Source organism: Capricornis sumatraensis, chromosome 10 (assembly GCF_032405125.1).
Source record: "Capricornis sumatraensis isolate serow.1 chromosome 10, serow.2, whole genome shotgun sequence".
Lineage (NCBI taxonomy): Eukaryota > Metazoa > Chordata > Mammalia > Artiodactyla > Bovidae > Capricornis > Capricornis sumatraensis.
The window spans coordinates 96,943,878-96,959,573 of record NC_091078.1 but is presented as its reverse complement, the minus strand read 5'-3'; the positions used below and the strand labels follow the sequence as shown (position 1 = coordinate 96,959,573).

The 15,696-nt window shown below is 51.8% G+C and overlaps 1 protein-coding gene and 1 long non-coding RNA gene across 3 annotated transcripts; one reads left to right on the top strand and one right to left on the bottom strand.

Moving 5' to 3' along the window:
- Positions 1-1,291: 1,291 nt before the first annotated feature.
- CCDC51 (coiled-coil domain containing 51) lies at positions 1,292-11,585 on the bottom strand. 2 transcript variants are annotated; one of them, XM_068982732.1, is made up of 4 exons: positions 11,549-11,585; positions 4,229-4,533; positions 2,764-2,928; positions 1,292-2,232 (listed from the first exon to the last, which is right to left on the bottom strand). In XM_068982732.1, exons 2-4 carry the CDS (start codon positions 4,523-4,525, stop codon positions 1,477-1,479), a joined length of 1,218 nt encoding a protein of 405 aa, XP_068838833.1. In that variant the 5' UTR covers positions 4,526-4,533; positions 11,549-11,585; the 3' UTR covers positions 1,292-1,476. The 2 variants fall into 2 exon arrangements, with proteins under 2 accessions (XP_068838833.1, XP_068838831.1); XM_068982730.1 differs by lacking the exon at positions 11,549-11,585 and adding an exon at positions 11,131-11,273.
- Positions 11,586-11,677: 92 nt separating this feature from the next.
- Positions 11,678-13,653, top strand: LOC138087859 (uncharacterized). The gene is made up of 4 exons (XR_011145491.1): positions 11,678-11,779; positions 11,869-11,924; positions 12,008-12,095; positions 13,509-13,653. It is a non-coding gene; the product is annotated as an uncharacterized lncRNA (long non-coding RNA).
- Positions 13,654-15,696: the final 2,043 nt, after the last annotated feature.

Below are 15,696 nucleotides of genomic sequence, written 5' to 3'. Positions count from 1 at the left end.
AGTACCTGGACTCCTCCCCTCCCCAGACCCATTCACTCAAGTGCACACCCTTTAGGACCCACCTCACCTACCTAGGTTTAGGACCTAGGATTTCCAAACCCCACAACACCCCTCATCTATAGACAGATATGGTATCTCCTACCCCACCAGGAGGATGAACATCCCAAGTATAGAGGTCATTTCACCCCACACCCTCCGAAGGAATCATTACAAAAAGAAAAGGCCACGGATGGAGTGACCAGACGATCAGAGGTTCGCTGCACCCATGGGGCCACTGGCCAGGGCTGAGCACAGGCTCCCAAGAAGGGCGGGATCTCATGGAAGCATTTCTGCTTCTGCAGGCCTCTGCTATGCATCAGCTCTACTCAACCTGCTGACCCACCTCATTGGGTCCTGAAAGGCAGGTGGGTTCTTCAGACCCACAGTGCAAGCAGAGCACCTCCTCGCTGCTGTTTACTCAAGGACACACAAGGCCACCCATGGCCATTAGACCCAGGAGGTCAAAGGCTGCTGTTCTCCACTGAGAAGGAAGAGGTCAAGGGTTCTCAGTGCAGTATGCCTCCATGCCCCCCAACCGTACCTCCCACCTCTGAGAGGTCCCTCCCCATCACTGCCTCACTGCTCACACTGCTGGCGGGCTGAGCTCTGCCCAAGGCTGGAGAGGCCATCCCTAGGCTGTGTGTGAGATGACACCCCGCCTAAGTGGCACTCCAGCAGGGAACCAGATTGGTCACCAATCCCTGTAATTCTGTCCCCAGCAGTATTTACCAACCATTCCCCCAATCCTTGTTCCTGCTCTCCTCTGATCAATCCTCCAGTGTTAGAACCAGGAAGTTCTCTCCAACATGGCACAGCAAGTGATCCAAAACAGGCCGTTATCATGGTCACCAGCAAGCCAAGTTTTATTTACTGGAAATCATGGGCCATCCGACACAGGTGGGTTGGACAAGTGGAGGACAGGCCAGGAAATCCAAAATGAAAATCAAGGCCTGGTGGGGGGTAGGGGGGGACCAGTGTATCAAAAATGGTCTTGAACCAAGGGCTGGATCAAGAGATGAGAGAGGAACTATAAGGGGGCGATTATCTTACTTTCAGGCCCAACCCTCGAGTTCCAAATCTGAATGTTCGATGGACAAAACTCAGTCTCACATACATTACTTTAAATAAAAATGAAAGACGTTTTAATAAAATTGAAAGACGTGAGCACAAATATTTGCTGCTGCTGCTAAGTCGCTTCAGTCGTTTCCAACTCTGTGCGACCCCACAGACAGCAGCCCACCAGGCTCCCCCGTCCCTGGGATTCTCCAGGCAAGAAGAAAGATTTGCTAGTTAATGTCAATTAGTGTAAAAAGCAAAGGATGTGTGCCGGTGAGGTCAGACTCAGGCTGAGTACACCCCCGGAAGTCCACTTCATTACTTCATTCTCTTACTAAATCCACATCCATACCCCCTCCCTCTGGAGGAGGGTCCAGGGGGCTAGCTGGCCCTGAACAGCATATAAAGCACAGGTAGGACGGCCACAAACGTCGCGCAGGTGACCAGCGTGCCATAGACGGTGTTCCTGTTGACCTGGGCTTCCAGCCTCTGCTCTGTGTCCGACAGCGCCATGATCATGCTCCCCTGCTCCAGCAGGGAACCAGGCAGAGCTCCGTCTGCAGACTCCACCAGGCCCGGGTGTGCTGCAGCCTTTGCAAGCTGAACCACCCCAGCCACTTGGCTCATGGTCTTTTCCAGGCCATCAAGCTGCTCTCGTAAACCCTCTAGACGTGAACGGACCTGCCTAGAATGGCTGAGCTGCTCTCTCAAGGCAGCTAGAAGGACATCTGTGTCTCTGTCTCGGGTCGGGGAAGAACCTGCCTGGGACAAAGAGCTCTGCCCGGTCCCAGCTTGCACCAGGCCCTTCAGGTCTGCCATGAGGTCACGGAGGTCCCTCTGCTGGAGTGAGTAGCTAGACGCTTGTTCTCGGATGGCTTCCTGGAGGCTCACAGGCCCCTTCTGGGCCTCCAGGAGCAAAGCCTTCAACTCCTGGAGCCGCACGCGGTTCACGTAGGTGGAGCCAGCCACACCGATCAAGGCCCCCAGGACTGACCCGATGAGCGACCAGTTCTTGGTCCTCTCTGCCCGGGTGCGCTCCTTCTCATGGCTTTCCCGCACGGCTGCAGAGAAGAGGGAGAATTTCTCTCGCTCAGAGTCTTCCGCGCGCAGGTAGGTCATACGAAGCCGCTTCTCCTCCTGTGGAAGCAAAGCTGTCATATAGCAGCAACCTGGCCCAGCAGCCTCCAGCGGAAGTCCCACAACCACGTCCCTGGAGCTTGGCTTCAGGCCTGGCACGGATAACATGTTTCATAAACACGCCGGGTGAGTGAGGGCAGCATTAAGTCTGGACGGGTTGGGGGAGCAAAGAACCGGGGATGGTCCAGGTGAGCGGTGCTATCCTCCCTGGGCAGTCGTGGGTCTGACCAGACATGCATGGGCGTCTCCAGACTGTGTCTGTCAGAAGGGAAGTATCTGGCACTCTCCGGGAGGCCCTCTCCATTGTGCTCCCTCCCAATCTGGGGCGCAGAGTATACTAGACGGTTGATCCCAGTTCTCCAGGAGTGGAGAGGGTGGACAGGCACTGGAGACCCGGAGCCCAGTCTCTCCCCAGGGTCTTCTGGTTTACCTCCTCACCAGGTCTCTGACCCCTAAACCCATCAGAGCCCCCAGCTCGCCCCTCCACACCCTGCAGGCTAGGGTCCCCGGCCAGGTGAGGAAGGAGCCTACCTGCAGCATCCTGTGCTCCAGAGTGGCCAGCTCCAGGTACTGGTTATCGTCTCTGGAGATGCGGTCCAGGCGGTCCCTCACCTCCTTCAGCTTGGCCTGCTGACTTTCCAAGTCCTCGCGAGCCTCCCGGACAAGCCCTCGAGCCACCATGAACACTTTCTCTGCCTGCAGTGAGAACAATAGAAGTCACCCGCCCCTTTCTCCATGCCACACAGGGTCCTCTGCACTTCTAACCAGACGCAGCTGAGAAGAGGTCTGGGGGATGTCAGTGCAAAGGCTGGAAAGAAAATCCCTTGGACACACAATCCTGGCTCACCCAGTGGTCCCCAGGGTGCAGCCCCGGGCCTTTAATTGGCTTCCTGGGTGTTACCTTAGCTACACCTCCCAACATCACTGAACGCCATGATAGGCATTGCCAGGCCTCCAGTCAACAGGCTGAGAAACCCCGGCTCAGTGAAAGTCAAGACCTCGGAGGGGAGAGACAGCACTGGACCTCAACAGCTCTGGCTGAGCCCCAGGTTCTTCCCACGCCACCACACTGGTCTGTGCCAGGGTGGGAAACAAGATTGTTGTTCTTGTTCAGTCGCTCAGTCATGTCTGACTCTGAGACTCCATGGACCGCAGCATGCCAGGCCTCCCTGTCCTTCACTATCTTCTAGCTGCTGCTGCTGCTTAGTCGCTTCAGCCGTGTCCGACTCTGTGCGACCCCAGAGACGGCAGCCCACCAGGCTCCCCGTCCCTGGGATTCTCCAGGCAAGGACACTGGAGTGGACTGCCATTTCCTTCTCCAGTGCATGAAAGTGAAAAGTGAAAGTGAAGTCGATCAGTCACGTCCAACTCTTCACAACCCATGGACTGCAGCCTACCAGGCTCCTCCGTCCATGGGATTTTCCAGGCAAGAATACTGGAGTGGAGTGCCATTGCCTTCTCCAACTATCTTCTAGAGTTTGCTCAAACTCATGTCCGTTGAGTCGATGATGCCAGAGATGGCGGAACGCGTTTCCCCTGCCACAGAGGACTGGACAACCAGAGGCAGTTCTCCCCACCTAACAGTCTGATTAATTCCCAGGGCCTCCACCTTCTCGAGGGATGTTTTAACCACAGTTGGGACTTTGAGGACCTTGTAACCCTCCAGGCAACTCTCACCACCAACCCCTAAAACAGTCAACAAACGAAGTGTTTGCTGGCCCAACAGAAAGGATGTTAATGGCCCAGGACCCCCTGGTACACAGCATACACAGCAATTTGTTTCAGTGGGGAATGGGGGCCCTTCACCCCGGTAATAGCAAACTCAGCCATCAAGTGAGAAACAACTCAGCTCCCCATCCTAGTGGTACGTATTCAAGGACAGACCAATCTAGACGTGGCCTCCCAGCACCTGTGGCTGGTCATTTATTTGGCAGGAGCCTCCAGGCCACATTGCCCAGGTCAGAGGGCAGGGCCAAACCCCAGTTCCCGTCCTCACCTCAGTGACGTTTCCCTGGGCCTCTCGAACCTCATTGAGTCCCACAAACTCTTCATATCTGTCCCACCAAGTCTTGGCCGTGGAGGATGCCCGCTGCCGAATGCTGTGCCCCAGGGTTGCGACCAGTGCAGTGAGGCGGTGGTACAGCCCCAGGGCCACCTCCTCGGGCCTCTTCTCTCTGGGCTGGCCGGGGCCATGGCTGGAGAGAGTCCTGGTCAGAAAGAGGTCCCTCCGCACCAGTACGGGAGACACACCCCCGACGTGGCGCATGGCCAACACACAGCTGCGCCCTGTCATCCGGAGATCTGTGGGGAGAGGCCAGACAGATCGGCTGACAGCTGACAAAGGCAGGGCTCAAGTCGGGTCTCATGCCCGAGAGTTTCCATTAAAAAGTCCAAACTGGGGACTTCCCAGGTGGCGCGGTGGCTAAGAATCCAACTGCCAAGGCAGAAGACACGGGTTCGAGCCCTGATTCGGGAAGATTTCACGTGCCGTGGAGCAACCACGCGCATGTGCCACACGACTACGTGTGCACGTGTGCGGCAAGTACTGAAGTTCGAGAGCCTAGAGCCTGTGCGCCGCAACAAGAGGAGCCACTGCAATGAGAAGCCCCCGAATGCAGCAGAGGCACTGGCTCTCACAACCAGAAAAAGCCTGCGCAAAGCGACAGAGACCCAGGTGACCAAAATAAGTAAAGATATATATATATTTTTTAAGGACAGACTGTTGGGCCCGGAGAGGGAAGCCACCAGGGTCAGGCTTTGCCGGGGGCTCTCCTGGAGAATGAAGCACGTAAGGGAAGAACATATTTAGGAACCCAAGCCTCCCACCTCCCTCCAGGACGCCAGGAGCCAGACCTTCCCATTCCACCCACCTTCCTGCATCCCCAGGTCTGCATGAGAAGCCTGCTGGCCAGTTTTCAGATAATCTCAAAGATCCTTTTTTTTTTTTTTCCTGATGTGGGCCATTTTTAAAGTCTTTATTGACTTTGTTACAATATTCCTTATGCTTTGGTTTTTGGCCTACTGAATTTGTTACAATATTGCTTCCGTTTCCTGTTTCACTGTTTTGGCCATGAGATATGCGGCATCTTAGCTCCGGACCAGGGATCCAACCTGCACCCCGTGCATCGAAAGGTGAAGCCTTAGCCACTGGACCACCAGGGAAGTCCCTCACAGAAAATTCTGAAAACTGTGTTGTGTCCGTGCTCAACAGAGCCTCGCAAGGATTCACAAACACTGCCAGGGAAACTGTGGAATTAACCGTAAATGACTATCAAAACCAGCTTCGCGGACTCCCTGAGGGCTGTCTCCAGACAGGGAAGCAGTTTCAGTTCTGTTCTAGGACACAGGTCATTCATGTCCCAGGGCAGAAAGCTCCCGCCTCAAGAGACAATTCCGGGGTAAAAACAAAGCAAAACCAAACCGCTCAGATTGCTTCATAGAGGACGGCTCTTCTGAGGTTCCCAGCAAACCTTCCTTCTGCCCTCCAAGCCCAGACATTCCAGGTGACCAACTCCGAGTCTCACATGTCTCACTTTCCATAAGCTTTCTTCCTCCTCCCCAACCCCGGGAACTGCCCAACAGGTTAGGTTTCTTTAATCTTTCCCTTTTCAGCCTTGCTCTGATGTTTGGGCCCCCACAATGCCTACTACTCTGGTACCTGAACAGCATGGGGAGTCTCCCATCAGCCAGGCAGGCCTGGCCTGAGCCCAAGTGCAGGAATGATGCTGAGGACCCAGAAGAGAGAGCCAGGGGACCCTCACTCTCAGGCAAACCCTGCTCCAGAGCACCCCATCCCCAAGTACTGACTCCTGGGAGTCAAAGGACCAGACCAGAGAAAAGAGAGCGGAGGGAGGAGGGGACAGGAAGACAGACTAGGAGAGTTCCAATTACAGAGAAAAGTGCTTCCGGATGTAAGGTGATCTCAGCCTCCCACCCCGGCCCCTTCCCCACAGTACCATAGAGAAGCTCACACCCTCTCGGAAACATAGTTGGTTGGGTCGGGGAATGCGTCCTGGAAAAAGCCTGGGCCAAGAGCCACAGAAAGGGACATCCCTATGACAATGGGTCCAAGCTGGTGCTGCACCCGAACCCCAAAGGCCCAAAGGAGCACAGCCCATCCATGCACCCGGGGTCGGGCAAGCCTCCAGGAGCTCAAGGCCAGTGCTCACTGCTCACAGACTGTGCCCCACACCATTCCTGCAGGTGTGCCCCCGTCAAAACAAAGCGTGCAGCCTTGTGGACCTGCCCACCACCACCCCCACGGAAAGGTGTCCCTTTTGGCTGTCACTACTTCCTAGCCCCCTTCTCTCTTGATCCCGCCTGACAGCAAGCCTGCTCTCCTGAAGCCCTGCACAACCTCCCCCTTGTCGCATCCAGCAGCTGCTACTTGGACTTCTCCTCCAGCACCTCTGCAGCTTTCAGCACCCTCCCATTCTGAAATCACCACCCCGCCTCCTCAGATCCCTCCAACCTTCTCAACAGAGCGCATTCCTGGATCCCAGGAAGATCACTCATCCCAGGCAGAGAAGACAGCCCCCACCTCCTACACGGTCTTGGCTTCCTCCCCTGCCCCTCACAACCAACTTCACACCCCTCAGGCAAAAACCCTGAGAGTTCCCCAGTCAGCTGGTGTGAACACCAGTCCTGCCAACCACCAACAAGGCCTGGTCATCTCAGCCCAATCCCCTTTCTTCTCTCCATCACTGTAAGAACCCCACTCCAGCAACCCCACCACACTGAGCACAATCCCACCGCAGGGTCTGTGCCCGCCACCTCCCCTGCATGGACCACTCCTCCTCCACAAGTCCAGCCACTTTACACCTATGTCTGTTCAAACATCACCTCTTGATAAGGCCTTTCCTGACAACTCCCTCCTTCGCCACCATCAGACTCCCACGTTTTCTCCATCAGACACACATGTTGCCTTCTTCCTGTGTGCCTTGCCCCTCACCAGAACAGAAGCTTAGAGAGAGCAGGGACGAAGCTTCAGGAGGGGACGCACCAATGACTCCCAAGTGGCTCCCCGACTCCAGGCCCTCCTCTCAGCCTCCCACCACCATCCCTGCCCCCGTCTCCCAGCTCCTTCCCACTGAGATGTCTCATAGGCCCCCCGGACCAGCCAGCGAAGGGAAGACATTCCTGGCAGTGGAACATGGCTTGACATCGTCTAAAATCTGCAGGGCTACCTGTGCAGCTGGAAAGAAGTAGAGGAGAGTGGGGAGGGCTGGACCGAGGCCAAAGTGAGCAGGGTCTGGGTCAGGTTCAGAACCTTGCCTCTCCAAATCCATTCTCCTGCTCCAGCCAGATGACTGTCTCCTACCAACTGCCCTCTCCTCAAACCTCCATCACCAGCACCTCAAGCTCACCTGCAGCTGATAGTCGGCTTCATTTCTCACCCAGAAAATGTTTTAAAATTGGAAGAGAACGTCCATAAACTCCTGCCGTATCTTCGCACCTGCCAGTGTCTGTCTCATCCCCCCACCTTCTCTCGCTCTTCAGGATGAAAACTTCCTGCTGTAGGGAAGGCCATGCCGTGCTCCAGGTCCCATATCCTCTCCCCTGCAGACACGGCTCAGGAATTGATGCGACCACCCCACCCCCACTCCAGCAACTGCCCCGCTTCTCTGCTCCTCTTTACTCCATGACAGAGCGCCTGCACCAGCTGTCTGCAGTTCCTCTCCTCCTGGTCTCACTTAACCGCCTCTCTGATCTGGCCTCCACTCCCACCCGGCCAGTGGAACTGCTCTTGTTCCGGTCATTCCCACGTGCCTAAAACCAATGATCAGTTTCCACCTCATCTCACTTGCCCTGTCGGCAGCCTGTACCTTATGATAGCTTCCTCCTTCTTAAACCACCTTCTCTTGGCTTCCAGTCCCCACTCATTTCCACAACCTCTCCACATGGTGCCCCAGGGCTCTGTCCTCAGGCTCCTCTTTCATCCAGTCTTGTGACTTGAAAAACCAGCTACTTCTACGATTGACTATAGGGATGGTTGCCCAAGACTGTAAATACATTAAAACCACTGAACTGTACGCATTAAGTAGATGAATTGTATGGCTGCGTGCCTGCTGACTCACTTCAGTCCTGTCTGACTCTTTGTGACCCCACGGACTGTAGCCCGCCAGGCTTCTCTGTCCACGAGATTCTCTAGTCAAGAATACTGGAGTGGGTTGCCATGTCCTTCTCCAGGAGATCTTCCCAACCCCAGGATCAAGTCCGCGGCTCCTGCACTGCAGGCAGATTCTTTACCACTGAGCCACCAGGGAAGCCAGAAGTGCAGGGTTCAGTTCAGTTCAGTTCAGTTCAGTCGCTCAGTCGTGTCCGACTCCTTGCGATCCCATGAATCGCAGCACGCCAGGCCTTCCTGTCCATCACCAACTCCCAGAGTTCACTCAGAGTCGCATCCATCGAGTCAGTGATGCCATCCAGCCATCTCATCCTCGGTTGTCCCCTTCTCCTCCTGCCCCTAATCCTTCCCAGCATCAAAGTCTTCTCCAATGAGTCAACTCTTCACATGAGCTGGCCAAAGTACTGGAGTTTCAGCTTTAGCATCATTCCTTCCAAAGAAATCCCAGGGCTGATCTCCTTCAGAATGGACTGGTTGGATCTCCTTGCAGTCCAAGGGACTCTCAAGTCTTCTCCAACACCACAGTTCAAAAGCATCAATTCTTCGGCGCTCAGCCTTCTTCACAGTCCAACTCTCACATCCATACATGACTACCGGAAAAACCATAGCCTTGACCAGATGGACCTTAGTTGGCAAAGTAATGTCTCTGCTTTCGAATATGCTATCTAGGTTGGTCATAACTTTTCTTCCAAGAAGTAAGCGTCTTTTAATTTCATGGCTGCAATCACCATCTGCAGTGATTTTGGAGCCCCAAAAAATAAAGTCTAACACTGTTTCCACTGTTTCCCCATCTATTTCCCATGGAGTGATGGGACCAGATACCATGATCTTCGTTTTCTGAATGTTGAGCTTTAAGCCAACTTTTTCACTCTCCTCTTTTACTTTCATCAAGAGTCTTTTTAGTTCCTCTTCACTTTCTGCCATAAGGGTGGTGTCATCTGCATATCTGAGGTTATTGATATTTCTCCCGGCAATCTTGACTCCAGCTTGTGTTTCTTCCAGCCCAGCGTTTCTCATGATGTACTCTGCATATAAGTTAAATAAGCAGGGTGACAATATACAGCCTTGACGTACTCCTTTTCCTATTTGGAAACAGTCTGTTTAAATCATATCTCAATAAAGCTGTCACCGGAAAACAAACAGGGCTTGCCTGGTGGCTCAGTGGTGAGGAATCTGCCTGCCGATACAGGAGACACGGGTTTGATCCCTAGCCCAGGAAGATCCCAAGGAACAGCAGGCCTGTGCACCGCAACTACTGAGCCAGTGCTCTAGAATCCAGGAGCCACAACTACTGAAACCTGCAAACCCGCTCGCACTAGAGCCCAAACACCACAATTAGAGAGTAGCCCCCACTCGCCTCAGCTAGAGAAAAGCCCGTACTGCAAGAAGACCCAACACAGCCAAAAAAAAAAACCACACACACACACACACACACACACACAGAATTCCCTGGTGGGCCAGTTTAGGAGGACTTGGGAGCTTTCACTGTCAGGGCCTGTATTCAGTCCCTGGCTGGGGAACTTCGATCCAGAAAGCTACATGGTGTGGCCAAAAATAAAGTAAAAAAAAACAAGCAAGCAAACTGTATTTGGGCCTCTCCAGTCCAAAGCTCTCTTCTGAATTCCAGGCTCATTTACCAAACTGCCCAATCCAGGTCTCTGCTAGGAAAGCTGATGGGAATCTTCCTCTCCCAAAGCTGCCTTTACCACAGCCTTCTCCATCTCAGCGGATGGAAACCCCAAGTCCCAATCAGGCTCAAACTCTCACACCATCCCTGACTTTGCTTTCTCTCCCTCCTCACAGCCAGTCCATTAGCAAATGTCACCTCCACCTCTGAAACTAAATCCAGATTCCCTCTTCCTCTTGCCCCTGCCCCTGCTATACCAAGTGCCCAAGTGAAAGTTGCTCAGTCATGCCCAACTCTTTGTGATCCTATGGACTATACAGTCCAGGGAATTCTCCAGGCCAGAAAACTGGAGTGGGTAGCCTTTCCCTTCTCCAGGGGATCTTCCCAACCAGGGACTGAACCCAGGTCTCCCGCATTGCAGGTGGATTCTTTACCAGCTGAGCCACAAGGGAAGCCCTAGTCCCAAAGACCAATGTCTTCTGCTCGGGTTATCCTAAGAGCCTCTGGCAGATGTCTGTGCTTCTACTCTAGTCCCTACTGTCAGAGCAGGCAGTGGTCCTTTCAAAACACAGGTCAGACCATCTCTCTCCCTCTGCTCAAGTCCTGCGATGGTTTCTCCATTTCTTTCAAGGTAAAAGCCAAAATCCTTTCCAAGGCCTACGCGGCATCCACCTCCTGGCCCTCATCCTTCTCTCCTCTCACTTCATCTCCCATCAGTCTCCCTTTCCCCACTCTGTTCCAGTCACGTGGACCTTCTCTCCCAGTTTTTGCGAGATAAAATTGACATACACCATCACATAAATTTAAGATGTACAATGTGATGGCGTGACAAATGTATATAGCTAGATGTTGACCACAATAAGCTTAGCTGACCCATCTTTCACGTCACAAAGTTCCCATAGAATTCCAGGCTTCCTGTCGCTGCTCCCACACACTGAGCTATTCCCACCTCAGGACCCTGACACGTCCTGATCGCTATCTGTGTGCTTGCGCTCCTCTCTTTTTTCAAGTCCTGCTCAAATGTCACAGCCGTGCACTCCCACTCCAGGACGCCGTACCCACTCTGTTTTATTTTTCCCCAGACACCTATCACAGGATCCGTGCTTTGCATTTCACGTATTCACTGATAGTCTGTCTTACTCACCAGAATGGCCGCTCTGCCAGAGCAGGCACCGTTTTGTTCACTGCTGCAACCTCAGTGCCTAAAGTACTGCCTGCGTGTACTACATGCCCAGCAAAAAAAAATACTGGATGAATAAACAGAATTTGCAAAATGTCGCACTCGGAGCTATATTACAAAACTCCTTCCGGGAGCCTTCAAAGCTCTAGAACCGGTGATCTAGCCCCCGCCCTCCCCACTCCCCGCTCCTACTTCCCTCACATCTCCCTCCAGTCACACTGTGCTTTCCCAGGTTCCAGCGATGCACCGAGCTTCAAGGCCTTTGCACAAGCCCATCCTGCAGTTCTTTCCCTGTGCTTTTTTCCAAGCTTAGCGCTTGCGGTTAAGCACCCCTCGCGGCTTCCGGACTCTCCCCGGGAAGGACATCCCGCCGCCCTAGTACCTGACGCGCTTTGCGCCTCAAGCCCCAAGGAGCGCCCGCCACTCAGTTGATCGCCAACCCTTTAAGGCCCGCCTTTCGAAGGACCGCTTCCGGCAGGACCGCAACTTCCGCATCAGGAGCCAATCAGCGAGCCCGCGTGGAGGTATAGGCGCAGGGAGCTGGAAAGGGGAGCTCCGCTTCCGGTGGCAGGGTCTGGGGAAGGGGCGGCAGGCGCCATGTCGGGCCGCGAAGGTAAGTGTGCAGGGACGATGGAGTGGGTCAGGGCGGAGAGGGTCGAGAGCCGGCGGGGTCTAGGCTGAGCGGGCTCGTGTCTCACCCAGGTGGCAAGAAGAAGCCCCTGAAGCAGCCAAAGAAGCAAGCCAAGGAGATGGATGAGGTGAGGGCGGGCGCAGAGGCATGGGCGGGCGCGGAGGGACTGGGTAATCCGCTTGCAGTGAACCCGCTTTCCCCTCTCCCTAGGAAGATAAGGCATTCAAACAGAAGCAGAAGGAGGAGCAGAAGAAACTCGAGGAGCTAAAAGCAAAGGCCGCGGGGAAAGGCCCCCTGGGTAAGTGAGGGCGGGGTAGACATCAAACCGGACAAACGCGTGAGCATCAGTCTGGATACGGTCCCTAGCAGGTCACTGTCCTGCCTCGTGGATAAGCTGCAAGGTCTCTGCTCCTGTCCACTGCGGTGGATGGTCCTACCCAGGCTTGGAATCGTAGCAGCTGGACGGGGTGAGAGCCAGACCCGGTATGGGCTTCTTTTGCTTAGGCAGAAATGGAAATACAGAAATGTATCTCACACAAGTTCGTATAGTGGAGTTCCAGATATTCTCTATAGTTTCTTGCTCCAAATCCTTACTTCACTACTAGCTTTGTTGCTTATAACATTTCTTGACTACTCATATAATTAAAAGTCTAGCAAATACTTTTGCACCCTCAGTTTTCACTGCTAGATGCCCCTAGGCTAATGGATAAAGTCCAGGCTTCTTGGCGTGTTTTTAAACTTAATTCTCTACCATTCTGTCTCTTCTCCCTTTGTGTAAGAGGAATTGATTACATATCAAAATAATTTTCAGAACTCATGAGTCATTGTATTTTGTGCTTCTTAAATCCTGTTTACATTCATCAAAATAGGGATTGTTTTCTCAGCAGTTATCTATACCCTACGGGATCACTGGGGCTCCCCCAGGTGGCCCGGTGGTAAAGAACCCTCCTCCTAATACAGGAGATGCAAGAGAGAATTCAGTCCCTGGGTCACGAATATCCCCTGGAGGAGGAAATGGCAACCCACTCCAGTATTCTTGCCTGGAAAATCCCACGGACAGAGGAAACTGTCAGGCTACAGTCTGTGGGATCGTAGAGCATGACGTGACAGAACATGAGCAGCACGCACATTTAAAGTCTGTTTTGTCACAGCGCATTGGACGTTCATTCCTATATTAGGTATGCTTAATTCTGTAACTGTTTGTTAAATTACCTACCATATGTTACTTGTAAATTTGCTGAAATAAAGGTATTGAGTAAATCAGATCCCAGGATCGTAATACATACAGTAGTGTGGTATGTGACAGGTAAGAATATGGATTTGGAAGTCAGTCACGCTACCTAGGTTGGAATCTTTTCTTTGTTGCATACCAGTTTATAACTTTGAACAATATCTAACACTGAGACTTTGTTATCTGTAAAATGGGTTGAGGGGATGCGGATTAAGTGAGCCAGTCTGAAATACCCAACACAGTTGAGATGCAGATCAGTATACAGCCATTACTTGTGCCCTGCCTTTATTCTCATTCACCACCTTATTCATTTTTGCCGAGAAATAATACTGGTAGAACCCTGTGCATGCTTGTGTCACAAAAATGCCCAGTACAAGAGCTGGCCCTTATTATTTAATAGGATCCATGGTAGACCCCTGAGACTTCAACCATAGAGCTTGTGTTTTCCCTTGGTTGAGACTTTTTTTTTTCCTTTTGCAGCCACCGGTGGAATTAAGAAATCTGGCAAAAAGTAACCTGTTCCTTGTGCCTGAGGCAATGATGACCCTTAGTTCCATTCCTGTTTAAACACCTGGATTCCCTGCCATAATATCTGTTGCCACCTGTAGCTAGAATGAAGTGTTGTCTTGGAACCTATTGTACATTTAAGAATAAACTTTTGTAAAAAAAAAGTATACTTGGGTCATCTTGTCTTTAGTTCTTCTCAGCCGTTTCTACCTTAGCTATGAGATCCATATAAAACCAGTCCGGAATCCTGCCAAAGTGTGTTCTTAAGTCTGTGTGCTATCCTGATTTCTGTACCACCTTAATAAGGTTGTGCATCTGTTCATGTAAGGAACCTGCTGTGTGCAAGTTGAACATCCGCCAGTGAACAATTCCTCTTGTCAAGGCACTTCTCTGTTGGAGGGGAGCGAGTCTATAAAGGACTAAGCTTACTCTGAAGCGCCCAGGTCTGCGTTTCCACTAGGGCTTTAGAAAATCCTTGCTAGATTTGCACCTCTTATCTCCCCCATCCCCAACTCAATCCATCAGCAAAATTAAATCTAGACCCTTCATACTTAACTCTAATGCCACCAGATCTTCACTCTAACAAGTCCCCACAATGACCAGTGAGGCGCTAAGGGGTCTGGATGCTGCCCCCTACACTCTGGTATCTACAATTCATCCCCGTGATCTATCTTGAGCCATAGAGACCTACATTCCAAGCAAGCTTTCCCTTCACTGTTTTCACCTACTAGAAACTCTTCCTTAGTCCTCATGTCTCAACCCTGTTTCCTTTTTCCTCCTGACACTTATCATCTACCACTCTTGACTCCAGGAAGGGTAAATTCCTGGAGGACAGAGACCATAATGTGCTAAGTGCATATGTATGGAAACAGTTTAGATGCACAAGTGTAAATTTCATTTCTAGGATCTAGACACAACTATGGGAATAATGCTAATAACACTAAGCTTTCTCTTGAGAATGTGTTTTCCAGAAGGGCCCTGAGATTTTGCTGAGTCAAAATTGGAAAAGATTTTCATAGATTGAAGCTTGTATTACCACTCAGATGTACTTGATACTAGTGAAAGATAAACGTCCCGCTTTGGTTGTCTCCCGGAAAGTTACATAGCCAGTAGCATCCTCTTTGGACTTCAGGGATTCCCTACGGGACTTGCCAGCTGGCACCCTTCCCTGTGCTGCTGAGAATAACCCTTCAGAGAGCCAAAGCTAGCATACTGCCCCTGAGATGAAGCTACTGCTCTTTCATTTGATGGAACCCAGTCTGCACTTACGAAGTATAATCTTGTGTTTTTACGAGACCAGAAACTTGGAGCAATTAAGATAAGCATCCAATATTTGTGTGACTATCTGAGGGAACCTACCAGTTACCTCAAAAAATTAAAGCCAGGTACTGAAGACCCTCTAGGCCCTGACAACTATCTCCCTTTCATTCACTGCCCTCCCAGATATTCATAGGATACTCATAGGCTAAGTTAGAATTCCACGGACAGAAGAGCCTAATGAGCTACAGTCCATGGGACTGCAAAGAGTCAGACACGATTGAGCGACACAGGATGAAAAGTCTTGCCCCTGTTAACTTTCCAGCACCTTGTTCCGGCTAAATGTCCTGCACACCACCGTGCCGTGCTTAGTCACCCAGTTGTGTCTGGCACTTTGTGACCACATGGACTGCAACCTGTCAGCTACTCAAGCCCAGCTTGAATCCCTGCTCCTCTCTAAAACCTTACCTTCCTAATTTGCCATTGATAACGCCTACCTGGCACTTGTGTGGCCTCCATTTCAGTGTTGTATTCTTGTCTGAGTAATCTTGATGCCATCCTCTTTAATACCTCTTGATAACTCCCACTTAACCTGCAGGACAGCACAGTTGCTACTTCCATAGGACCTTCCTTGACTTCTTGAGTCTCATTCATTTCCATATTACCAGCACTTGGAACAAAGAGCTCCCAGAGAAATGAATAAATATTAACATCCTGAGGACTTCCTACACCCTTCAACACAAGCACACCCTTCTCAGACTTTCACCAAATGTACACATTCAAAACATTTACTGTACTCAAAGATGCGTGCTCATAACAGCTCTATTCCTAACTCCTAGCCCAACCCCATTCTTCCATACTCCTCCTCAAAAGTGCCTGGGGTATTTGAGAAGTGGGTCTGGCT

Bases quoted from the DNA above. Each gene is read 5' to 3' on its own strand.
- CCDC51 (XM_068982732.1), bottom strand. From the start codon at position 4,525: ATGACAGGGCGCAGCTGTGTGTTGGCCATGCGCCACGTCGGGGGTGTG. The intron at 2,929-4,228 runs GTGAGGACGGGA...TTCTCACTGCAG, and splicing joins CCCAGGGAAACGTCACTGAG to GCAGAGAAAGTGTTCATGGT. The intron at 2,233-2,763 runs GTAGGCTCCTTC...TTGCTTCCACAG, and splicing joins TGGAGCACAGGATGCTGCAG to GAGGAGAAGCGGCTTCGTAT.